General features: G+C 41.0%; 1 protein-coding gene across 1 annotated transcript in view; it reads left to right on the forward strand.

The window, feature by feature from the left end:
* Positions 1-26447, forward strand: part of ULK4 (unc-51 like kinase 4) — a 397461-nt gene that overhangs the window by 312628 nt on the left and 58386 nt on the right. Inside the window, exons 33-34 of the mRNA XM_077811124.1 lie at positions 4978-5144; positions 9710-9808. Coding sequence (XP_077667250.1) covers positions 4978-5144; positions 9710-9808 — 266 coding nt within the window. The remainder of the gene's footprint in view (positions 1-4977; positions 5145-9709; positions 9809-26447) is intronic.

Below are 26447 nucleotides of genomic sequence, written 5' to 3' on the forward strand. Positions count from 1 at the left end.
TGAGAGTCTGGCTTAAGCAGACAAAAGATGGGAAATTCAAAGTTTAGCCTGATACTTGGTCCTTAACGCAAATCATTGTGTAAAAATAATAATTAAAAAGACACAATGGCATGAGTTACAGCTGGAGTGTGTGCCTTAACAATCCCAACCCTTAACAATATTTTAAAGTAGAATTTTGTATTTAATTACCGTAGGGAAGCCAGGAAGGAGGAGAATAGGAGAAAAAAGAACTCTGTTGTGGATCAGTAAATTAAAGGGACAGTTTTCAAAGGCAGAAGTGTCAGGAACCCCGTAAGGGTTTGTGTTTTTGTTTTGTTTTTTTTTACTTGAGAGCTTACTGATTTAATTGTCCCCCATTGTGTATAGTATTTATTTTAATGTTGTACTTAAGCTTTTGAAAGTATTATTTTCAAAAGGATTATTTATAAAATCAGCTCTATATTTTGGTATGTGTAGTGTTTTCAGATAATTATATTTGTGGTCTACAGTATTGCCAACCACAGCCTTTCAAAGTCATGAGAGAGTGGCTTAAAAAATAAGGATGTAGATACAGCTATATAAGGGTTCATTATTTGGCTTCAGTTTTGAGCCTTTAGGGTATGCTTGGTCATGTTTAGAAGCTCTGCTTTAGAATCGTAAGGACTAGCAACATTTAAAAAAAAAAAAAAATAGAAAGCTGAGAGTTTCATGTGATCCTACGACTCCAGGAACTGGGGCTTTAAAAAAAACACCAAATATTGCAAACTCACAATAAAATCATGAGAGTTGGCAACATTGGGTCTATTCCCCGAATTTATATATTTTGTTACCCAAATGCATTTTTCAATGGCTCTATACAGTTATGTTTAGAGCATGTCTAGGAAAAAGCACTTTTTTTCCATAGACAGTAATTCTTGACCCTTGCACTCCATCCCATCGCTCACACCCCCACATCCTGTGAATAAGACCATGTCTATACCACAAAGTTCAGTTGATGCAAGTACACACTTGGGTGCTTTCGTCTTCACTGTGCATACTCACCACAGGTAGGCATCCTAGAGGGCCCTGCACTGGTGTCCAGCTCAATATCTTGTGGGACATTTTTGCAGTGCTTTCTGGGATACCAGTGATTCACCCAGGGGTTTCTGGGAGCTAAAGGTCAAATTTCCACCATGCCACTTTCTCCATCCCATAATTTTCATGCCGTTTTTTTAAAACTCCCACAGTCATTTTTAGCCACTTTTTCATTCTCTGCCATCGCTCTAGCAGAAACATGGACCCTGCACAGCTCAATGCAGTTCTTGTGAGCGTTGTTCTTCTTAGTGCATGCGTACCATGCCTCAGGTGGCATGTGACCAGGATTTATCACCGAATTTGGTCCACTGGTTGGATCATTAGCTTCCCCAGGCAGGATACTGTCAGGGAGTGTGATGTGAACTCTGATCCATGCCCCCCTCATGAGCGTTGCTAACACAGGATGCACAATTCTCATTTATTTACAGAACTTGAAATAGTACTACTACAACCAGGAATGCAACTAGGAGGGTGTGGAGATGTTCAAACACAGTAACTGGCTGCTGATGGACACAGCAAAAAAAAAAAAATCCAGGTTCTTGCTGGCATTCATGGAGCAGCTCCACACATTGAATTGCCACTTCTGGACCCAAGAAACGCACACTGATGAGTAGGATCACACAGTAATGCAGGTTTGAAATGATGAGCAGTAGCTGTACAATTTTTGGATGCAAAAGGATACATTCCTGGATGAACCCAGACCTTCAACACAAAGGCATCAAAATGAAAGCTGCATTGACAGGAGATTTTTACACTATGCCAGATTGCTTTCAGTCAATGGGGTGTCTGTTTGGAGTTGGAAAATCCACAGTGGGAGCTGTTGTCATCCTACTGTGTAAGGTCATTAAGCATCTTTTGCTACAAAGGAATGTGGCTTTCAGTAATGTGCAGGAAACAGTGAATGGATTTGCACCAGTGGGGTTCCTGAACTGTGGTGGGGAAATTGATGACATGCTTATCCCTATTCTGGCACCAGCCCACCTTGCCACACAGTACATCAACTGAAAGAGATACTTTTCCATAGTTATGCAAGCACTAGTAGATCACTGGAGTCGCTTCACTGGTAGCAAGGTGGGCTGGTCAGGAAAGGTACGTGACACTCACATGTTTAAGAACACAGGACTTTTCAGAAAGCTGCAAGCAGGGACATTCTTCCCCAACCAGCATGTTACTACCAGCGATGTGGGAATGCCAGTTGTGATTCTAAGGGACCCATCCTAGCCGTTGCTTCTCTGCTCGTGAAGCCAAACGCTTGCTATCTCAGTGGCACCAAGGAAAGATTTAGCTGCCAACTAGGCAAGTGCAGAATGACTGTTGAATGTTCTTTTGATAGACTGAAAGGTAATTGTTTACACTGTTGTAGCTGCATGTTGTGTCCGTGAGGCAAAGAGGGAGAAGCTACCACTAGGGTGGAGGGGCAAGATGGACTGGCTGTCTGCAGAATTTGAACAGCCAAACACAAGCTATTGGAAAAAATAATTGTGAAGCTATAAGGCTGAGGGAGGCCTTAAAATACCATTTTAATAGTCAGCCACAGTAGTGTATATTATATGGACATTTCAAAACCTCTCACCAACAATGTTGGCCTGCAAATTGACATTTCAACGTATCTATCTTGGTTACTTATGTGGCCCCATTACTGTAGTGTCTGTGAACACCCTCACCTTTTAGTGCATTTGTCATTACATCACCCCTGGGAGGTACAAATAGAGAATTGGGGGATGGAGAATAACGGCCAGATTGTCAAAGGTCTTTAGAACACAGAACTAAATCTAGGTCTCCTAAATCCCAGGCTAACTCCCTAAATGCTGGACTAGGGCCTGTAGCATCCTTTGCGTGAATGGTTTGACCCTTCTGGATTTCTGTTTTGTGTGAACCCAATACCAGTGTCTCATTATGCCCACTCCACATCCCTTTCACGTTGCAGGACAGAGAGCCACTTCATTGGCCTCTTCCATAGCCGTTTAGGGTGCCTACTCATTTCCATTAGTTCTACACTAGTGCATCAAAAATGCTGCTCTTTCTTTCTTTCTTCTTTCTTTCTTTCTTTCCATTGATCCATCCAATAGTGCAGTGCATCACCATAGTAACTGAGTGCTTTTCATGTAAAATTAATAGCAATAGCAAAGGCCTTAGTGGACGTTGTGGAATCCCTGTAATTTTTTACTGTTTGTGGGTAAAACTCTGGTGTAGGGCTGTTGTTTGTTTGTTTTTAATTGTATTAATTTATTGTTTGTTGTAGTTTTTTGCAGTCAGTTTGTTTCAGAAGTTGATTGGTTAGTTGATCATGTTGTGTGTTTTTGTTGAGCTTTTATGGGTGCAACAAAATATGCTTACTTCCAAAGTATACAAAACTTGACTGAGGAGATGTGATGTGGCCTATTTTAAAACTTTATTATAGTCATCAGTTTTCTTCTCTTTCTCTCTCAATTTTTAATATACCTAAAATGATTATGCTACTTTATAAATTCAGGTTTTTTTCTTTTCGTATGAAAGCTGTTTTAGTCATCAGCCAAATTCAGAAATCAAGGATATTTTTCTGCTTTCATAAAAAAGAATTTGGTTTCATATAATTCCTGTCATATTCAAGATAGTATCCCAAACCATTTCACTAAATAAAGAGAGAGATGTCCTGTCTGTCATGGTCACCTGCCCTGTGCAGTGACCAAATACAATAGCTATTATGCATTCAACAATAGCTCACAAAGCCATGAGTATATAAACTTCTTCTATTAAGAGAGGAAATATTAAGAAATATTCTCCGAAGAGAGGACACAGAGATTGTCCTCTATTCTCTTTCAATGATGCTATAAAATGTTTAACTCTATCCTGGACAGCCACCAGAAAATTGGAAAAAGGACCTCAGATTAGCACCTCATATGAAGAGTCACACCTCTAACAGTACAGTATCTCCATACTAATTTACTGCAGCATTAGCACATGAACCCAAGTTTCAACCTGGATGAAATTCCATTACCACCTTAAAGATGACCCTGTTGGTAAACATAATTGTGTTCATCAGCTAGGAATAACATATCTTTCTTTATGAAACTTTAATTTAAAAGAAATTACTTTGAAAGTTGATAGATAATTAATTCAGTCACTTTTTATTTGAACGTGGCTAGGATTCTGAATTGATTTGTTTATTTTAAATTGATTAGTATGGGTGTTTGTTTTTCCTGACACATACATTGATTTATGGTTTATATGAGCCAGGTGAAGTGGTATTTTGACTAGCAACATGAAATTCCAGAGGTGCAGAAAGAAAATGTCAAAGCAAAAAAGGCATTTTCAAGGAGAGTCTTATTAGTGTTAGTCAAGCAAATATTGGCAGTTTTCCAGAGTAATATTCCATGTTTCTCTCGATTATAAAAGTACAATGCTATACCAAATATATTTCACATTAAACCTGGTATTGTTCCCTTTTACAAATCACAGCATTTTGGGGAGGAAATGGGATTAACAGTTTGCCGGGGACTTTGGGTTCCATTCTCAACTCTGCTAGTAATTCACTGTCTGACCTTAGGTAAGTCACTTAATTCTCTTAACCACTAGGAAGGGCTCTGTAAACAATAGCTGTCCATAGACTATATATTCCAGCATATTATGCATTGCTTTAAAGTAACTACTAATTGTTTATTCAGTGGATACTATATGACTTTCAAAGCATTTATAATGGTTGATTTTAACAGTTTAGGCACCAGTCTTGCAAGCTGCTCCACACAGACAGAGCTCAATTAAAATCTTATATTTTAAAATATTAGTTATAAAAGTGGAGGGAGAAAAGAAGAGCATTTGATAAATATTCAGCATATGAAATTCTTACTTTCCAGTGAGCTATTATTCTTTATATACAGATACCTTCCAAACTGATATTCTTTTCTGATACCATGTGTTATTTATTTTGTTTTTCTGTCTGCTTAGGACTGGTCCATCACATTTGTAATCTCTTAATAGAAACTTCAGCTCTGTATTTAGAAGTGGATGATAAAAGCAACATCAAGACAGCTAATGGACTGTTGCTGTCCTTGCTTGACATTTTGCATTGCATGCTGATATATACAGCAAACATCATCCGCCTAACTTTACAGGTATGGAATCTATTTTTGGGTAAAGTAAGGCCATTGTAAAAAATTTTAGCCTCTTTCCTATTATCCTCTATACTGAATTCCCCACTAAAAAAATCAATAAAATCAGTTGCTGTATTTTTTAGACATTTTGGTCCCGGGATATGAGAGTCACAAGGTAATATTTTTTATTGGACTTTAGATAGTACCTTTTGTGGTACAAAAGCAGGGGATTTTATGTAAATCAGAAAAAAATCCTTTTCTCATGTTAATGGCCAGAGCAAAGGGGAGGGGGAGAGGGGAAATATGTAAAGTATATAGTGTTTCTTTGGTGTATTTTTCCTAAGGGATCAAATATTTTTGAAAGTGTTGTTAAAGAATAAGTGTTCCTTGACTGAGCACAATTTGAATAGTCAGTATTCATAGATTCATAGATATTAAGGTCAGAAGGGACCATTATCATCGTCTAGTTTGACCTCCTGCACAATGCAGGCCACAGAATCTCACCCTCCCACTCCTGCGATAAACCTCTCACCTATGTCTGAGCTATTGAAGTCCTCAAATCATGGTTTAAAGACTTCAAGGAGCAGAGAATCCTCCAGCAAGTGACCTGTGCCCCATGCTACAGAGGAAGGTGAAAAACCTCCAGGGCCTCTTCCAATCTGCCCTGGAGGAAAATTCCTTCCCGACCCCAAATATGGCGATCAGCTGAACCCTGAGCATATGGGCAAGATTCACCAGCCAGATACGGAGGAAAGAATTCTCTGTAGTAACTCAGATCCCACCCCATCTAATATCCCATTGGGCCTATTTACCATGAATAGTTGAAGATCAATTAATTGCCAAAATCATGTTATCCCATCATACCATTTCCTCCATAAACTTATTGAGTTTAATCTTAAAAGCAGCTAGGTCTTTTGCCCCCACTGCTTCCCTTGGAAGGCTATTCCAAAAGTTCATTCATCTGATGGTTAGAAACCTTCATCTAATTTCAAGTCTAAACTTCCCGATGGCCAGTTTATATCCATTTGTTCTTGTGTTCACGTTGGTACTGAGCTTAAATAATTCCTCTCCCTCTCTGGTATTTATCCCTCTGATATATTTATAGAGAGCAATCGTATCTCCCCTCAAACTTCTTTTGGTTAGGCTAAACGAGCCAAGCTCCTTGAGTCTCCTTTCATAAGACAGGTTTTCCATTCCTCAGATCATCCTAGTAGCCCGTCTCTGTACCTGTTCCAGTTTGAATTCATCCTTCTTAAACATGGGAGACCAGAACTGTAAACAGTATTCCAGGTGAGGTCTCACCAGTGCCTTGTATAACGGTACTAAAACCTCCTTATCTCTACTGGAAATACCTCGCCTAATGCATCCCAAGACCACATTAGCTTTTTTCATGGCCACATCACATTGGCGGCTCATAGTCATCCTATGATTAACCAATACTCCAAGGTCCTTCTCCTCCTCCATTACTTCTAATTGATGCGTCCCCAGCTTATAACTAAATTTCTTGCTATTAATCCCTAAATGCATAACCTTACACTTCTCACTATTAAATTTCATCCTATTACTATCACTCCAGTTTACAAGGTCATCCAGATCTTCCTGTATGATATCCCGGTCCTTCTCTAAATTGACAATACCTCCCAGCTTTGTATCATCCGCAAACTTTATTAGCACACTCCCACGTTTTGTGCCGAGGTCAGTAATAAAAAGATTAAATAAGATTGGTCCCAAAACCGATCCCTGAGGAACTCCACTGGTAACCTCCCTGCAGCCTGACAGTTCACCTTTCAGTATGACCACTGTAGTCTCCCTGTTAACCAATTCCTTATCCACCTTTCAATTTTCATATTGATCCCCATCTTTTCCAATTTAACTAATAATTCCGCATGTGGCACAGTATCAAACACCTTACTGAAATCTAGATAAATTAGATCCACTGCGTTTCCTTTGTCTAAAAAATCTGTTACTTTCTCAAAGAAGGAGATCAGGTTGGTTTGGCACGATCTACCTTTTGTAAAACCATGTTGTATTTTGTCCCATTTACCATTGACCTCAATATGATTAATTACTTTCTCCTTCAAAATTTTTTCCAAGTCCTTGCATACCACAGATGTCAAACTAACAGGCCTGTAGTTACCCGGATCACTTTTTTTTCCTTTCTTAAAAATAGGAACTATGTTAGCAATTCTCCAATCACATGGTACAACTCCTGAGTTTATAGATTCGTTAAAAATTCTTGCTAATGGGATTGCAATTTCGTGTGCCAATTCCTTTAATATTCTTGGATGAAAATTATCTGGGCCCCGCCGATTTAGTCTCATTAAGCTGTTCGAGTTTCATTTCTACCTCAGATATGATAATATCTACCTCCATATCCTCATTCCCATTTGTTATGCTACCATTATCCCTAAGATCCTCATTAGCCTTATTAAAGACTGAGGCAAAGTATTTGTTTAGATATTGGGCCATGCCTAGATTATCCTTGACCTCCACTCCATCCTCAGTGTTTAGCGGTCCCATTTCTTCTTTCTTTGTTTTCTTCTTATTTATATGGCTATAGAACCTTTTACTGTTGGTTTTAATTCCCTTTGCAAGGTCCAACTCTACTTGACTTTTAGCCTGTCTCACTTTATCCCTACATGTTCTGACCTCAATAAGGTAGCTTTCCTTGCTGATCCCTCCCATCTTCCACTCCCTGTATGCTTTCTGCTTTTTCTTAATCACCTCTCTGAGACACTTGCTCATCCAGCTTGGTCTACAACTCCCGCCTATGAATTTTTTCCCCTTTCTTGGGATGCAGGCTTCCGATAGCTTCTGCAGCTTTGACTTAAAGTAATCCCAGGCCTCCTCTGCCTTTAGATCCATAAGTTCTTCAGTCCAATCCACTTCCCTAACTAATTTCCTTAATTTTTGAAAGTCAGCCCTTTTGAAATCAAAAACCCTAGTTGCAGATTTATTTTTGTTTATCCTTCCATTCAGTTTGAACTGAATTGGCTCATGATCACTTGAACCAAGATTGTCCCCTACAGCCATTTCTCCTATGAGGTCCTCACTACTCACCAAAACCAAATCCAAAATGACATCCCCTCTAGTCGGTTCAGCAGCTACTTGATGAAGGAATTCATCAGCTATCGCATCTAGGAAAATCGGAGCCCTATTATTATTACTAGCACTCGTCCTCCAGTCTATATCTGGGAAGTTAAAGTCTCCCATGATCACGCAGTTTCCATTAGTATTTACTTCATTAAAAACATTAAAGAGGGCTCTATCCATATCCAAATTAGATCTCGGAGGTCTATAGCACACTCCAGGCATTATCCCAGGTGAGGCTCTAGTAGTTTTCTTCCCCAATGTGATTTTTGCCCAGACGGACTCTGTCTTATCCATTCCATCACTTCTTATTTCTTTACATTCTACCTCATCGTTGATATACAGTGCTGCTCCACCACCTTTACCTTTATTTCGGTCTTTCCTAAACAGCACATACACTTCAATACCTGTAGTCCAGTCATGACTACTATTCCACCATGTTTCTGTTATCCCTATAATATCTGGTTTCACTTCCTGCACCAGTAGCTCTAGTTCCTCCATTTTGTTACCTAGGCTCCTTGCATTGGTGTACAGACATCTTAATTTTGTTATTAGGACTCCATATAAGCATCTAGGAGAAGAGAGGATTCATTACATAGTCTGGTAAAAAAAAAAAAAAAGAGAGAAATGCAACTGAAATCGATATACGTAGGTCCAAATTCTGCCCTCATTTACATGTGTCAACCATTATTGACTGAGTCTAAGGCTTAAATTCTGAAGTTTGGTAGCCAATGACTAGTTGGCAGTCTAGAGAACTTATTTTGGGTACCAGAAATCTGATTTTCTTAGTTTTCTCCAATGCTGCTACAGAGAAAAATCTGCCTCTGTATTTTAAAGGGCCAAGCTTCTATGTTTAGTGTTTTCAGAGGACTACTGACCATTTCCCTGTGGAATCTTATTCATCAGGCATTTTCTAAAAGTAGTAAAGCACCTGAAGTTAAAATTCCACTACATCATTCCACTTTGGAAATTCAAGTCAGGAGGGCAGGAGTGGAAGTCTTAACTTTTGAATCATCTTGATTTTCTTGTTTTGAATTGTATTTAAAATCATCTCTTATAAAATAGAGGGTGATCTTTGGAGACTTACAGTGAACTATTATACATTAAAATAAAGAAGTCATATATTTGTGTGGAGAGAGGATATATACAAAAAACATAGATTGTAGATAGACATATTTTATTATGAGTTCATAGAGATATATATTATACATATAGTAGGTATGTATCTTGCTGAAGAAATGTCACGTAGGTCAGCATATTAAATCGGTTTAGAGTGGATGTGACCTCATGAGTCCCTTTTGCTTTGTGCTTATTGTTACAGACACAATCAGACTATAACTTCTCATAGAGATCTCAGAATACTTAACTAGGAAAGGGAGTATAAGAACACCTCCTTCGAACTTCCATTCAAATTTGTACTGCCTAATGGACCTTATTTGTTTCTCAAAGCTGAGCACTCACCAAGACCCCTTTTTATTTTTCCTTGTCACATTAAGGCACAGAAATCTGGCACAGGAGGGGACACCCAGGCTGCTGAAGACCTTTTGCTTATCAATAAACCCCTGACAGACCTAATTAGCCTGCTTATTCAGCTGGTAAGAGCTTGCTTGTTTGTAAGTCTTTTAGAATGTTACTAAAGTTGAAATTACTCCTCTAGTCTGGTAGCCAAATGCAAGTTTTTGGCAGTACCTTGTTTTAATGTCCATACAAGTTTTTGAGGGCACTTTGAATTTCAAGACCCTAAATTCAAAGAAACTGCCTCACAACACCTTGTTACTGTTGAGCATTTTGAAATATGAGCACGTATTACCACCCACCTCCTGATTCGTATATCAGGTGACAATAAAATCACTTTCCTTGAATTTCAGTTATTTTTAATGAAAATGTCACACTGATATTTTGTTATGGAACGTAGTTAGTTAGGAGGTACACATGGTATGACTGTATTAGTATCTGTGTTAGCCATATAGCTTGTTAGTACCCCTGACCCTGAACCAAGACATAATGATATATGTCAGAGCAGAGAGAGGACATTGGCCACTGCATCTAGAATCGGTGAAACTAATGCTTTGCAGCTGGACATGCCAGTTAGCCATGATAAGGTTACATTACTTGCAATCCATGGAATCCATGCCAGGTAATGCCTTAGAGCAGTTCATGAAGGATAGCACATCATGCACCATGTTCCGGAAATATGGAGTATATGAAGTGACGTACTTTGAAACTACTTTCATGAGGCATGGCCACAGCCATGGTGGCATTAAGATCGCCCTGAAAACAGAGACTCTCAAGACTTGGGCTCTTAACCTCCACATATGCAGATGTATAGTTCCTATCTTGTAGTGTCATTCAGGCAGCAAGGAACCAATCAGAAGCAAGAGGTCTGGGTTAGATTCTGTGACAGCAGCACAGCAGGAGGGTTGAGGAGGGTTAATCCATCTTTGTAATCTCCTTACCCTAGACTGCTCTAGAAGTTGGAGAGGGCCCTGATGTAACCTAAGCAGCTCCAGAGCACTGTCTAAGTTATGGTAGTCTCTCTGGGGCTGTGTGCTATGACCTGCCCCCAGCACACCCACTATGCCAGGGCTTGTGAAGAGGTCTTCAGAGGTCAATCCTACAACAGCACCTACCCCAAGGATATCTTCCTTTGGACAGATAAAGGGCTTTTAGGATCCCTTTATGGTGCTCCAGCCCCTTTACCTGGCAAAAAGAGACTGGAGCAGGGATTAGGGTCTCACCCTGGTGCTAAGCCCTCCCTTTTCCAGGTGATTTGTCTCCAGGCCCCCCAAGTGAAAAAGGCAGCACATGTCCTACTGGAATTTGGCTAAGATGAGCCCTGTCCTAGGGTCTGCAGTTTCTTCAGGACAGGATAAATAACATTCTCTCAGCTAGCACTCATTGGGTCTAACTTCTGTCTATAGTGCTCGTAGGGGCTCTGTTGGAGGATTGTCCCCACTGTAACCACTCATGCGTAAATGCCAAATCCTAACTTAGACTCCAGTGAAGTACCTGATCCCTTCCTTTCTCCATTTTCTTTGTTTTTCAAATCTGATTTCTATTTGGCGTTTGAACATTTGTGATAAAGAATTTAGGCAAAAGGTTCTACTCTCGGCTAAACAAATCTATATGTATCCAGACATTAATGATGACCTGATTTTATTCTACCAGATGCTTTCTTTGTAATTTTCTGTACTAGACTTGTCTATAGACATTACCTAGACTGGATTTACTTGTACCAGCAATTGATAAAAGCTTTTTGAAATCCCCACACAAGCCCCTACAACAAAAATCAGAGAGTGCTCAAATTTGGATTACATAATATTCTAACCCTTATATTTTGTTAAGCAATTTAAAAATCTATGTATATGGTAAATTTTGAAACTAAACAGATTCACAATGTCTTTTTAAGCAAAACTGGAGATAGACAAATGTTTACTTTTTTAACCTTTAGACTTAAATTTCATTAGCTCCCTAAAGAACAGAAAAATAGTAGCCACACTTTACTCAGTCTATACCACCTGGAAGTCTATTATAACTTTCTAATTAAAGAGTAGAATAAGATGTATAGTTAGCATGTACTGATATGTTCCCACCCTCCTCCACATCTCATCAGAGCATCCTCAGTTACAGCTGTGCTTTACTTTGTTCCACTATTCTGAATATTCTGATCTATTGAAGATGGTTTCCCATGTGGCTTGGTATTTGCTGTTTTAAATATATAAATCAAGAAGCATAACCATGCGTATTTATTCTTTTGAGTCTTGAAAAAAAATTTTTTACAGTGATAAATCTTCCCTTGTATCCTGTGTGAGAGGTGCAAGTTCTTAACATAAATGCATAATTGCATTGGTTTATGTAAATTATCTCATCTATTTTTTTTTCTTTTGAACTTTGTATCAATTGCTTATTAGTAAAGGTATCTGTATTGAACCCTTTGTTATAAAATTAAAAGCAATATTTGTGCTGATATTGGCATACGTTATCTCTGGCAAAGCAGCATTTAACACACAATCATGTCAGCCCAGGAGTGAGCCCACAGCCACCCATTACATGTTCCAGGGATAATGATTAATCCTAATAGAGCAGTGTGAGTAGGAGATAAGGGGGTACCACTGACATTGTAAACTACATCCTTTAACTGGAGGTTGGAGGGTGTAGACTGCGAACTCCACTGGTTCTGGGACATGACTAAAGACTTCTGGCCATATTTTTTGAAGTATGCACCTTTGTGTATAGCCCAAGGCCTGAATTGGACCTTAATTCTACAGATTATTTTTATCATTTCTACCCCTCTGAAGATAACATTTACTAGTAGTTAAGTAACACATGATTGAATGTGGGCCTTTTATTATATGAGATAATAGTGCTGTGAATCATAGCTGTACATTTGTCAAATTTTGAAGAAAGTCATGGAGGAAGTCATGGTAACGAAGGGTCAGATCCTCGTAGGTACAAAGCATTTGGCTGCAGTGGAAGATGCAGCTCAGCATCCCTCTCAGTTTGGCTTAACTATCACAAGTCGGAGAAATCATGAAAAAATGTATGAGAAGTTAATTACCAAACAATCTTTGCAGAACCAGGCCCATTACATTTATTCTTTCTTATGTGGGAAATGGTGAACATTGCATAATCTCTTGGGTACTTAGCAACTACCTTATTCCCACTTACATATCCCTTATGGTAGACAGGGAATACCACCCCACAAACATCATCTTGTTTCGCCACTGCTTTTTCCTGTTTTCTCTCCTATTGGCCTATTGGTATATTCCTTGGACATCTCCCCACTTGCGAACCACCTTGACTAGTTCTCTGAGTTCTTCAGTGTATTGGTTCATCCTGATTCCCTGTTATCTGTAGCCTCTCATTTAATCCCATGGGTTGTTTTCTTAAGAAGTTCTTAAGAACTTTAATAGTTCGTTCTTCTGCCACATACTTACCTGCTTATCCACTTTGCTGACTCATCAAACTTTCAACATTTCAAGAACAATAGACGTGTTAAAAACTATTAAAATTTTGGAATCAAATGTGACAGAGAGTCATCCATTTAATCATAGTTAACTAAAGCTGTAAATCAAAAGCAACCTGGAAAATACAATGCAAATGACTAAACAGACAAAGTTTATAGGACTAAACACTGACAAAAATATACCCTCTTATATATAATATTTAGCAGAATTTAGCATCTTGTTTTTTGATGAGTGTATATGTTGCTATGAGCCATTCTATAGAGCCATGATAGCTCCACTGTATTTAAGGTTGAAAGAGCCACTGCATTCCTGTTTTCAGTCATTTTTAATCTTTTCAGAAATGTTCCTTTTTCGTTGAATTTTCTCATCCTTGTCACAGTTTAAAGTTGAATTTTTTAACTTGTTATAAATTAGAATTGATTTTGAGTTTTACGAGCATGGGGAAAATGTGTTCTGCTTTCAAAGGCTGTGGGTGTGGTTTTGTGGTCATCTCAAATTCAGATTCAAACTTGGCAAAGACGTTGTCCTCAGTGAGGTTTGTGACCTGAAAGAAACAACATTGGAAGCCATTTAGCAATTACATAATGCACATGTACAGCATTTTATTTTCCTTGAGGCAGTAGGTATGCATGGTTCCAGACAGAGATGGAGTACACATTCAGAAGCAATTTAGATTGTCTAAGATGAACCATATCATCCTGTAACTTCCCTGCTTCCCCACCTAACTGTCTGTCCCCCGTGTCTCAGTGATCTTTGGCTGTGAAACTGTAAAGAGAAGCATATCAGAATTTAACTTATTGGTAAGAGAATATTGACATACTTGGAGCTAATATTGGAGTTGGGGCAGGTCACATTATCCATCCCACTTAAAGTAAAAACAAGGCTTAACTCCTGTCAAGTTCTTTTAAAAAATGTACCTATGGTAGCAACTCTTAAAGACAGAGAACAAAACTTTAAATCCTAGAAGAGATTAAAAGACCTAGTAGATTATCTTCTTCATTCTACCTTCCAATGCAAGTTTGTTCCCTGTACAAGTTCCTGCTTTTTCCACTCTAATTTTTAAATAGCCCAAATGGTGAGGCTTCTGTGATGGGTTCAATCACAGAAACCCCCTGGGAGCTGCCACCTGATGTGCCAAGACTACTTCTGCCCCTGCTTTCCCTGCCAGCTTTGGACTCCAGCACCCTGTCTTGCTGAGCCAGACACACCAGTCTGCTTCAGGGTCTGAACCATGTCCCCTAACAGCTGTGGGCTTAGCTGAAAGCAATTTAGGAAGTGTTCCTGTCCTTGACACTCAGATGCCCAACTCCCAATGGGGTCCAAACCCTAAGTAAATCTGTTTTAACCTGTATAAAGCTTATACAGGGTAAACTCATAAATTGTTCGCCCTCTGTAGCACTGATAGAGTGATATGCACAGCTGTTTGCCCCACCTCCCCCAAGTATTAATAGATACTCTGGGTTAACTAATAAGTAAAAGGTGATTTTATTAAAAACAGAAAGTAGGATTTTAAGTGGTTCCAAGTAGTAACAGACAGAACAAAGTGAATTACCAAGCAAAATAAAATAAAACACACAAGTCTAAGTCTAGTACAGTAATAAAAACTGAATACAGATAAAATCACACCCTTAGAGATGTTTCAATAAGTTTCTTTCACAGACCGGACACCTTTCTAGTCTGGGCACAATCCTTTCCCCTGATACAGCCCTTGTTCCAGCTCAGGTGGTAGCTAGGGGATTTCTCATGATGGCTGCCCCCTTGTTCTGTTCCACCCACTTATATATCTTTTGCTTCAGGCGGGAATCCTTTGTCCCTCTGGGTTCCCACCCCTCCTTCCCAATGGAAAAACACCAGGTTAAAGATGGATTCCAGTTCAGGTGACATGATCACATGTCACTGTAAGACCCCAAGCCTTCATTCCTCCCAGCCTGACTCACAGGAAGGCCTGCCTGTAAACAGAGCCATCCACAGTCAATTGTCCTGGTTGATGGGAGCCATCAAGATTCCAAACCACCATTAATGGCCCACACTTTGCATAATTACAATAGGCCCTCAGAGTTATATTTCATATTTCTAGTTTCAGATGCAAGAGTGATACATTTATACAAATAGGATGACCGCACTCAGTAGCTAAGCTTTGTAATGATACCTTACAAGAGACCTTTTGCATGAAGCATATTTTAGTTACATGATATTCACACTCATCAGCATACTTTCATAAAATCATATAGAGTGCAACGTCACAGCTTCCATCTCCCATAGGAGACTAACCTAGTCTGATAGATAGACATTTTCCCTGATAGTCAACCTATATTTCCCTGTCCCAGGGCCGGGGCATGGGTGTCCTGGCCTAGGAGTTAATGTCAGGTGCAGACCAAGGGGCCAGGAGCCAATTGCCAGGAATCAGGCCAGGTTAGAATGCCAGGAGATCAGAATCGAGGGACAAACCAAGGGCAGGGATCAAGAGTCAGTTACCAAGAGTCAAGCCAAGTCAGGATTGGAAGGCAGGAACAGATAAATGCCAGACCAGCGATCCATGGCAGAGTGAAGCCCAGTTGTACAGACAATGTCCTGTTTCTTCTTCTGGCTTTAATAGGGGCTCTGGCCAATCAGAACATAGAGGCAGGGCTTGTGACCCTATTGGGCTTCATGAACCTTGGTTCCAGTTGCTGTATCTGAGCTGCCAGGTGGAGGATTGAAGTGTGATGACTCCCAGGACCCCCACAGCCCCAGATGTGAGACCTGCAGGGCCTGACATCCTGTTCTGTATTTTCATCCCGTTACACCTACAATATTTACAACTTCTTAGGCTACCTTGAACAATTCCTCGCTGGTATTTAAATTCTTCAAGTAGATGATTGTGTGTCTCGCACCCCACTGACTAATTTTTTCAGCCAAGTTCTTATATGCTTAGTTCACTTAATAGTCCCTCTTAAATCAATCTGAGTTAAACTTGAAAATGTCAAAAACTTAGAATCAATTTTTCCCTTCTGTAATTGTTATTTAGTCCATCATTTAGGACACACGGAAGCAAATATAAGACACCCAGACTGCATGTAAATGAAACCACTCAGTTCTTAAGAACATGGAAACAGAGATAATTACAAAATCCATCATGCAGAAATACTGCAAATATAGAAAATTCAGCTTTTAATCCCATGATCAGTATTGTCCTTAATTGATGAATCAAAGCAAAATAGATTGACCATTTAGTACTAGATTCTTCTTGGTAAGTGTATTGCTTAAAAACCAATTCCACCTACATTTTTGTTGTCCAATACTTCTGTATTTAAAAATAATTGTAATTGTTTATTCCACCTGTAGTTTGTAGGATTTGCAGAAATTACCAAATGGAATATTTAGACTATTCTGATGTTAGTTATGCCTCATGAAGTCCAAATATTTGCATGATTTGGAAAAACTGATGTAACATTGCTTTTGCAAACATAATACTCACTAAAATTTGGACTGCTCTTCAGAATCTTTCCAAAACTGGGAGGAAGCATTAATTAATAGGACTGGCACTTATGCAGTACAGTAGATCATGCTAAATCTCCTTGGTCTTGGCTATACTAATGTGATGTTGTTTTTACATGAGTTAACTATTACCACTATTCTAAATTAAGTAAGCTGATATAAACACACCTCCAAAAATAAAAATTTATCAAGCCAGGCCAAGAATGAGCCTCTAATTTGGAATTCAGTTTGAAATAAGTAACTTAACTTTCTCCTTACTTAGGCTCCCATAAATCCTTATTCTTGGTCTGCCTTAGCACATGAAAGGCAGCTTGTGATGGCTGCCAAGTGAGAGAGCTCCAATTGCAAGGGATAATGTACCGTCAATCCATTTCCTCAATAAGTGTTCCATACATTCAAAGAAAAAGAAGAAAATTCTTACACCGTTCAGCTATCCCTACAGAAAGGGGCAGGGAATATTTTTGTTTTTCTTTTGAATTGGGTGGTGCTCATATTCTACAGAGATGAGGGTCATATAAGTACCTAGATAGCCACCGAGTGGATTAGACAGAACAGGCTTTTCTTTAACATTTGGCTTGAATAGATTCTCTCCCAACTACCCATAATACAGTCTTTATCTCTTTGGGGATGCTTGATTTCCCTTCTGTCCCTCTTACAGCATATCAAGTTGGTAAGGTTGTGCTGTTGCTTCCATTTCAAAACATTGGAAAGCATTTGCTTCTGAAGCATCAAAAATGTCAGCAGAAAGAGTATCAACATATATAGACTACCACCCATTTCTTATGAATGCAGACAGTTCTCAGACACTACTTATTGGTAGATGTTAGCTATTTGTGGCCGGACATAAAGCTTTCTTCTCTGTACAGTATGCAGCAATGAGAAAAGGAATAATTTCCATGATCCTGCTTGAAATTTTATCACTTTTTTATTAATTTGTATAAACTCCTGTGTCAGTATGCACCCACTTTGAAGTCCAAAGGGCTGAATACTGGCTGGTTGTCCTTGGTGGAATTGCATGAAGAAACTGCAAGGGAAATAGATATGTTGTCCTAAGTACAAAATTTCAGAATGGTGCCTTCGATTTCTTGACAATTAGACTATTTAAAGTGAGCTGAGAACAGTGCTTCCTAAAATGTGTTTTTCCTTGGCTTGAAAGTCTATAAGTTACTTTTAAAGCCAAAAGATAGTGGTATGTAGTACATGTTATTTTAAAGTGTGCATATTTAGTAATAAGTATAATAATGCTGTTTTGCTTTTGTATAATGTTTGCTAAATCATCTTGCCTATAGCTCCCAATGGCCCCTTCCTGTACAGCATGTTCTGTAATCATATTACTGATCTAATGAACATCTATCTCTTATCTTAATAAACTCTCTTTGTGTATAACCTCATTAAAGTGCTGAAGTAGTGTTCCCTCAGGGTATTCCAGACAGTTTCATTGTAGCTCTAAAATTAGATGCCCTAACAACTCCATCGGTGTGAAAACTGCCACTTCAGCTCAAATGATCTCACATATTTCTTGCAGTGGTTTACAATTAATGAACGCTGTGTAACTGGTCTCAAAATAAAGACATATTTTGGTAATAAATTGTAAAGTATAAGACCATAATAACAAAAAACTTCCTGTTTAATTTTAATCAAGTATAAAACTACATGGAGCTAGTAAATACCTGTGCCAGATAGAACTAAATACAGTTCAGATTTTACCTTATGAACCTGTTTTCAGGAGATCATAGTACGACCATAAAAACTAATTAAGCTGAAACTTGACATGCACTGGGCATCAAGATTGTAACAAGAAGTTATTTTATTTTACAAATTTCACCCCAAAATAAGAAATCTTTGGGGAGGGTTATACTTTTTGCACTCTTATAACTTTAGCTACTTTAATGTGCATTTTCTGTAAGTAGCGGGACAAGGTGGGTGAGGTAATATCTTTTATTGGCCCAACTTCTGTTGGTGAAAAAGAGAAGTTTTCGAGCCACATAGCGCTCGCTCTTCTTTGGGTTTGGAAAGGTACTCCCTGGTCACAGCAAAATGCAAGGGGGAACAGGTTTAGCATAAGTAGTTAGCACACATTGTAAGGGACCATTCAAGGTAGAGTGGCCCACTAACACCTCTGCAGTCATAGGACAAATAGAAGGGGTTTGTGGGTTACAAATTTTTGTGATAAACCATATATCCAGTTTCAGAGTAGGAGCCGTGTTAGTCTGTATTCGCAAAAAGAAAAGGAGGACTTGTGGCACCTTAGAGACTAACAAATTTAATTGAGCATAAGCTTTCGATGAAGTGAGCTGTAGCTCACGAAAGCTTATGCTCAAATAAATTTGTTAGTCTCTAAGCTGCGACAAGTACTCCTTTTCTTTTTGCATATATCCAGTGTGTCTGTTTAGGCCATGATTTTTAGTATCTAGCATAGTAATGCATTTAAGCTTCCAAGCTCATCTTTTGAAAGTGCTGTGCAGGTTTCCTTTGAAGATCTGGACTGGTAGATCAGATAGAGAGTAATCGCATTGTGAAAAGTGTTCACCAACAGGTGATAGAGTATTTTTGTCTTTTATCATTTTCCTGTGTGAGTTCATTTGAGAGTGTAGCGAGTATGATTTTGGATCCTGTACTAAAAATCCAAATGGTCAGCAGCCCAGAACAGTGACAGCCACGTGCGCGGGGGGGATCTAATACTCCTGTATGGTCAAGAGGCCTAACACACAAACCTCTGGAAGACTGAAAAAACAAAATGAAAAGTCAATTAGAGATGTCTTATGGGTAAGAAAAGGAGAGAATTGGCATCATGTTGATAGAATGCTAGTGCAGAGTTCCTTTCCCTTCCTAAAGGCCCAGAGCTCTTTTGATATCCCCCCTCCCATTGTCCGATCAAATTCTTTGTGCAATAAATGTGTTCTGGTTTGAAAACCTAAACAGCATTCAGATACATATTTTTTTTTCACATGAAAACACACGCATTGCACACAGAATTTGTCCAATTAGCAAAATAAATCAGAACACTCTTCTACCTTATTCAGAAAGGAGATGACCTGCCTTATCAGTATACTGTTGTCTAGCAACATGACATTAACTTTCCTATTCCTGTTTTAAATCAGAGGCTGCTTACCCAAAAATCAGCTTTTCATTTTTTGGCTTTTACAGTTTTGTGTTTTTATTTTTTATGCTTTTCAGGGCTTTGTCATCATCAGCATTTTTCTTCGAATTTCCCTCTTGTGTACTATCACTAGTGGTAGCACAAATGCAGGCTGGCAGCCAGTGTTAAATAGTATAGTGATATCGCCAATGGCCTCTTTACACTAGTGCCCTATCAGTGCAACTCTACTGGTAGTAGTGCAATGTGGAATTATGAAGAAAAATGCTGATGCAGACAGATAGCGATGTCATGTTTTTGTGCTTACCCCCCATGTCACTGTTGATGTGTTAGATGTAGACAGTACTGGTTCCAAACTATTATTTAATTCTTTAAGAATCAAGTATATTGGGTAAAATCGCATTTATTACGTTTTAGCTTCATTGAAAGAGGTGTACCCCAGGAGAAACTCCAGGAGGAGTTGTGCCTTAGGTGGTTCTTCATGTTTCGGTGTAATATGATGTCATATGTCTTAGGGATTCTAATCCATAGCTTCCATTTTAATGCAGTTTTATGAAAAGAGCTGTGTGGATATAAAGAAAGACAGTTTTGTTTGCTAATGGATGTCTGAAGAATTACTACATGGATATTTAAGGAGTGTAATATGTCAAACTTTACACACTAAAATTATGTTAAAATAAGAGAAAAGGTTGGTCTTAAACTGACAAAAGTCAGAAAATTCAGACTTTACTAAATTATCATCACTGACTCTAATGATTGTCCCTAGGCATGAGTAGGTGCCTCGTACGTAAAGTTCTCCGAGTTCCCAAAAGTGAACCATGTCAGTTTCATTCCCCAGGCACAGCTATCCATGGTGTAATATAAAGTCTAAGTTTCAGTCTTTGCTATATATTTCTTGCCTTGTACTGGCATAAGAGCATAAGAGTTGCCATCCTAGGTCAGACCATGGTCCATCTTGCCCGGTATCCTGTCCCCAGTAGTGGTCCATACCAGAACTTTGGGAGGTGGGGATGTACTGAACAGGGCTACTATGGACTGATCCACCCCGCCTTCCACTCCTGTCTTCTGGCAGGGGTTGCATGTCTGACCATCTTGGCTAACAGCCATTGATGGACTTTTCCTCCATGGATTCATCCAGATCAGCGTTCCCTCTAATTTTTCCCACCCATGTGTGGAATGAATAACAAAATTCATATGACGGGGTGGGGCCGAGGGGTTCGGAGTGTGGGAGGGGGCTCAGGACTGGGACAAGGGTTGGAGTGCAGGAGGGGGTAGGGGAGGGCTCCAGCTGGGGGTGCAGGCTCTGGGGTGGGACTGGAGATGAGGGGTTTGGAGTGCAGTTGGGCTCCCTGGGGCTACAGTGGGGAGAGAGGACTCCCCCCCTCAGCTCTCTCCCCCTGCAGCAGCACCTGGGCTGGGGGGGAGAGGCGCCTCTCCCGCATCCGGGCCGGGCTGGGCTAGGGGAGAGGTGCTGTCCCTTGGCCGCAGCAGGTTCAGGGCTGGGCTGGGGGAGGGGTGCCTGTCCCCTGGCCGCAGCACATTCGGGGTCAGGGGTAGGAGAAGGGTGCCACGACAGGTCCCAGGGGCTTGGAGAGAGGCATCTCTCCCTGTTGCAGCCCTGAGCGCCTGCACAGTGCTTAATAGGCAGCTCTTATATCCAGATAGACCCTTAGGCCTGGTCTACACTACGAGTTTATGTCGGATTTAGCAGTGTTACATCGAATTAACCCTGCACCCGCCCACACAACAAAGCCATTTTTTTTGACATAAAGGGCTCTTAAAACCCATTTCTGTACTCCTCCCCAATGAGGGGATTAGTGCTGAAATCAACATCGCCTTTTCGAATTAGAGTTAGTGTGGACGCAATTCGAAGGTATTGGCCTCCGGGAGCTATCCCACAGTGCAGCATTGTGACCGCTCTGGACAGCACTCTGAACTCGGATGCACTGGCCAGGTGTACAGGAAAAGCCCTGGGAACTTTTGAATATCATTTCCTGCTTGGACAGGCGAGCTCATCAGCACAGGTGACCATGCAGTCCCAGAATCGAAAGAGCTCCAGCATGGACCGAAAGGGAGGTACTGGATTTGATCGCTGTATGGGGAGAGGAATCCGTGCTATCAGAAATCCGTGCTATCGTTCCAAAAAACGAAATGCCAAAACATTTCAAAAAATCTCAGAGGCCACGAGGGACAGAGGCTACATCAGGGACGCAACATAGTGGCACATGAAACTTAAGGAGCTCACATAAGCGTACCAGAAAACCAAAGAATCAAACGGACGCTCTGGGACAGAGCCCCAGATGTGCCACTTCTACGCTGAGCTGCATGCAATTCTAGGGGGGGCCGCCACCACTACCCCACCCTTGTCCATGGACTCCGATGATGGAGTACTCTTCGCCATTCCTGAGGATTTTGCAGATGGGGAAGATGAGGAGGAGGGGAACGAGCTTGGGGAGAGCACACAGCACACCATTCTCCCCGACAGACAGAATCTTTTTATCACCCTGGCTGAAATACCCTCCCAACCCAATGAAGCCGGAGAAGGGACCTCTGGTGAGTGTACTTTTTTAAACATAATACATGTTATAAAAGCAAGCATTTTTTAATGATTAAGTAGTCCTGAGGACTTGGGATGCATTCGTGGCCAGTACAGCTACTGGAAAAGTCTGTTAAAGTGTCTGGGGATGGAGCGGAAATCCTCCAGGGACATCTCCATGAAGCTCTCCTGGAGGTACTCTAAAAGCCTTTGCAGAAGGTTTTCGGCGGAGAGAAGCCTAATTCCATCCTCCATGGTAGGACACTTTACCACGCCATGCTAGTAGCAAGTAATCTGGTATCATTGCATGACAAAGCCTGGCAGCGTATGGTCCCGGTGTTTGCTGGCATTCAAGCAACATCCGTTCTTTATCTCTCTTTATCCTCAGGAGAGTGATATCGTTCATGGTAACCTGGTTGAAATAGGGGAATTTAATTAAGGTGCCTGTTCCTACTGGGCTGTTTGCTTGTGGCTGAAAAGAAATCCTCCCCGCAGTTAACCACGCGGTGAGTGGCGGGGGGGGCGGGGCATTGGCACTGAGCTGTTCACGTTTGGCTAGCAGGGATCTTCCCTGATACCAGCCACGCGATGGGGGGAGGGGTAAAGTGATCATCCCAGAGAATTGGATGGGGCTGGGGTGGGGGGTTAGTTTGGTTTCTGCTGCTTCATGTTAACAGGAAAACCGCAGCACTAAATGGCCAACTCAACGTGCTTTGCTTGGTACGGGAGAGGAGGGCGCTGCTGTTATGAAGGTTGCAGAAGCCGAAAGACTATGGCTTACCATGGCCACCTGCAAGCCGAATTCTGTTGCCCAGCACTGCGTGTGTGATCTCTAACACCAAAGCCAGAGGAACTCAATATAAGATAAGATGCAAAATGCAACCTTGTACCAAAATCACATGTGCTATGTGAATAATGTTGCTCACCATGAAAGAGTATAGCCATTGTTCTGTAAAATGTATCTTTTAAAATACTTCACTCCTTTTTTTTACTCCAGCAGCTGCAAATGTTTCAAACCTCCCTCCTCCATCCCAAAGGCTACCTCAGATAAGGCGGCAAAAAAAACGCACGGGCGATGAAATGTTCTCTGAGCTCATGCAGTCGTCCGACACTGACAGAGCTCAGCAGAATGTGTGGAGGGACACAATAGCAGAGTACAGGAAAGCAGCCGATGAACATGAGGAGAGGTGGCGGCAGGAAGATCAGAGGAGGCATGAGGCAACGCTGGGGCTACTGAGGGATCAAACGGACATGCTCCGGCGTTGGGTGGAGGTTCATAACGGCAGCAGGATCACAGACTGCCACTGCAGCCCCTGTTTAGCCACCCTCCCTCCTCCCCAAGTTCCATAGCCTCCTCACCCAGACGCCCAAGAACGCAGGGGAGTGGGAGGCTCCGGGCACCCAACCACTCCACCCCAGTGGACAGCCCAAGCAACAGAAGGCTATCATTCAAGAAGTTTTAAAGTTACCTTTTCCTTCCCTCCTACCCTCCTCCCACACCCCACCCAGGCTACCTTGTGAGTTATCTCCCTATTTTTATAATCAGTTAATAAAGAATACATGTTTTTAAAATGATAGTGACTTTATTTCCTTTGCAAGCAAGCTGTGATCAAAGCGTAGAGGGTGGGTGGCTTACAGGGAATTTAGAGGCAACCAAGGGGGCGGATTTTCATCAAGGAGAAACAAACAGAAGTGTCACACAGTACCCTGGCCAGTCATGAAACTGGTTTTCAAAGCTTCTCTGATGTGCAGCGCTTCGTGCTGTGCTCTTCTAACCGCCTTGGTGTCTGGCTGCACGTATTCAGCGGCCAGGCGATTTGCATCAACCTCCCACCCCGCCATAAACCTCTCCCCCTTACTCTCACAGAGACTGTGGAGCACACAGCAAGCAGTAATAACAATGGGAATATTGGTCAGTAAACTGTGCCAGCGACCCTTTAAACATCCAAATGCACACTCTACACCGTTTTGCACTTGCTCAGCCTATAGTTGAACAGCTCCTTACTACTGTCCAGAGTGCCTGTGTACGGCTTCATGAGCCAGAGCATTAAGGGGTAGGCTGGGTCCCCAGGGATAACTATAGGCATTTCAACATCCCCAGCAGTTATTTTCTGGTCTGGGAATAAAGTCCCTTCCTGCAGCCGTTTAAACAGACCAGAGTTCCTGAAGACGCGAGTGTCATGAACCTTTCCCAGCCATCCCACGTTGATGTCGGTGAAACGTCCCTTGTGATCCACCAGTGCTTGCGGTTTATGTACTGGCTGCCATGGTGGTCCGGTCCCAAGATAGAGATATGTGTTCTGTCTATAGCCTCACCACAGTTAGGGAATCCCATTGCAGTAAAGCCATCTAGTATGACCTGCACATTTCCCACTACCTTTGATAGCAGCAGCTCAATGATTGTGTTGGCTACTTGCATCACAGCAACCCCCACAGTAGATTTGCCCACTCCAAATTGATTACTGACTGACCGGTAGCTGTCTGGCATTGCAAGCTTCCACAGGGCTATTGCCACTCACCTGTGAGGGCTGCTCTCATCTTGGTATTCTTGCACTTCAGGGCAGGGGAAAGCAAGTCACAAAGTTCCATGAAAATGACCTTACACATGCGAAAGTTTCGCAGCCACTGGGAATCATCCCAAACCTGCAACACTATGCGGGCCCACCACTCTATACTTGTTTCCCGGGCCCAGAATCGGCCTTCCACAGCATGAGCCTGCCCCAGTAACACCATGATCTCCAAATTGCTGGGGACTGCGGTTTTAGAGAAATCTGTGTTCATGTCCTCATCACCGCGCTGCCGTCGCCTCCTCGCCTGCTGGTTCTGCATAAACTGCACGATAATGCGCGAGGTGTTTACAACGGTCATAACTGCTGCGGTGAGCTGAACGGGCTCCATGAGTGCTGTGCTATGGCGTCTGCTTGGGCAATCCAGAGAAAAGGGCACAGAATGATTGTCTGCTGTTGCTTTCATGGAGGGAGGGAGGGTTGACTGACGACATTTACCCATAACCACCCGTGACAAATTTTTGGCCCCATCAGGCATTGGGAGCTCAGCCCAGAATTCCAATGGGCAGCGGAGACTGCAGGAACTGTGGGATAGCTACCCACAGTGCACTTCTCGGAATGTTGACACTTGCCATGGTACTGTGGACGCACTCCGCCGAATTAATATTGCTTAGTGTGGACGCATGCACTCGACTTTATACAATCTGTTCCCAAAAATCGACTTCTATAAAATCAGAGCACTTTCATAGTGTAGGCATGGCCTTAGTAGTAGTTTTGTGATAAACTGAGTAATGGTTATTGGAATGGAATAATTGAGTAGAAGTAGGGAGGTGACATTACCTCGGTATACTGTATTGGTGAGACTATTACTGGGATACTGTGTCCAGTTCTGGTATCCACACTTCAAAAAGGATTTTGAAAATTTGGCAGAAGTTCAGAAAAGTGCTGCAAGAATGATTTGAGGTCTGGGAATCCTGCCTTAAAGAGAGATTTAAGAAGCTCAATCTATTGAGTTTATCCCAGACACAGTTAAGTGTCTTGATTATGGTCCATAAGTACCTGCATGGGGAGAAGATATCTGGCATTAGGTGGCATTTTAATCTAGTACATTAAGGCATAACAATAACCAATGGCTAGATGGACCAACTTTCCAAGAAATGTGGTGAATTCTTCATCAGCTGAAGTCTTTAAACAAAGATTGGATGTCTTTCAGCCAGAAGTTACAGACTAGATGCAGAAAAAACTTGATGAAATTCCATAGCCTGTATTATGCAAGAGGTCAGACTAGAGGATCAATCTTAAATTCTATTCATGCTGTTTGAAGCAAAATTGCACAGTCCTAAAAGTCAGCAATAAAATATATTAAACAGAAACAGTAGCAATATGTGAAGAGTCCTTTGATGCCATTGTAGGTAGGTTAACTAGGTGAAATAAACCAAGCATACTGTAGACACTTATATACTGCTGATCAAAAATAGCTGTATTTTAGTTATGTCTTTCAATCACTTTAAAAGTTTGCTGATGTTTAGTAATGTGATTTTAATTAGGATGACTATAAAATTTTGCTTCCTACCACAATGGAAATTTTAATGCTCTTCCCAGATCCCAGTGGTACAGAATTTTATGAAATTTAAGCTTATTTATTTGTTT

This window comes from Eretmochelys imbricata, chromosome 2 (assembly GCF_965152235.1).
Source record: "Eretmochelys imbricata isolate rEreImb1 chromosome 2, rEreImb1.hap1, whole genome shotgun sequence".
In the NCBI taxonomy this organism is placed as follows: Eukaryota; Metazoa; Chordata; order Testudines; family Cheloniidae; genus Eretmochelys; species Eretmochelys imbricata.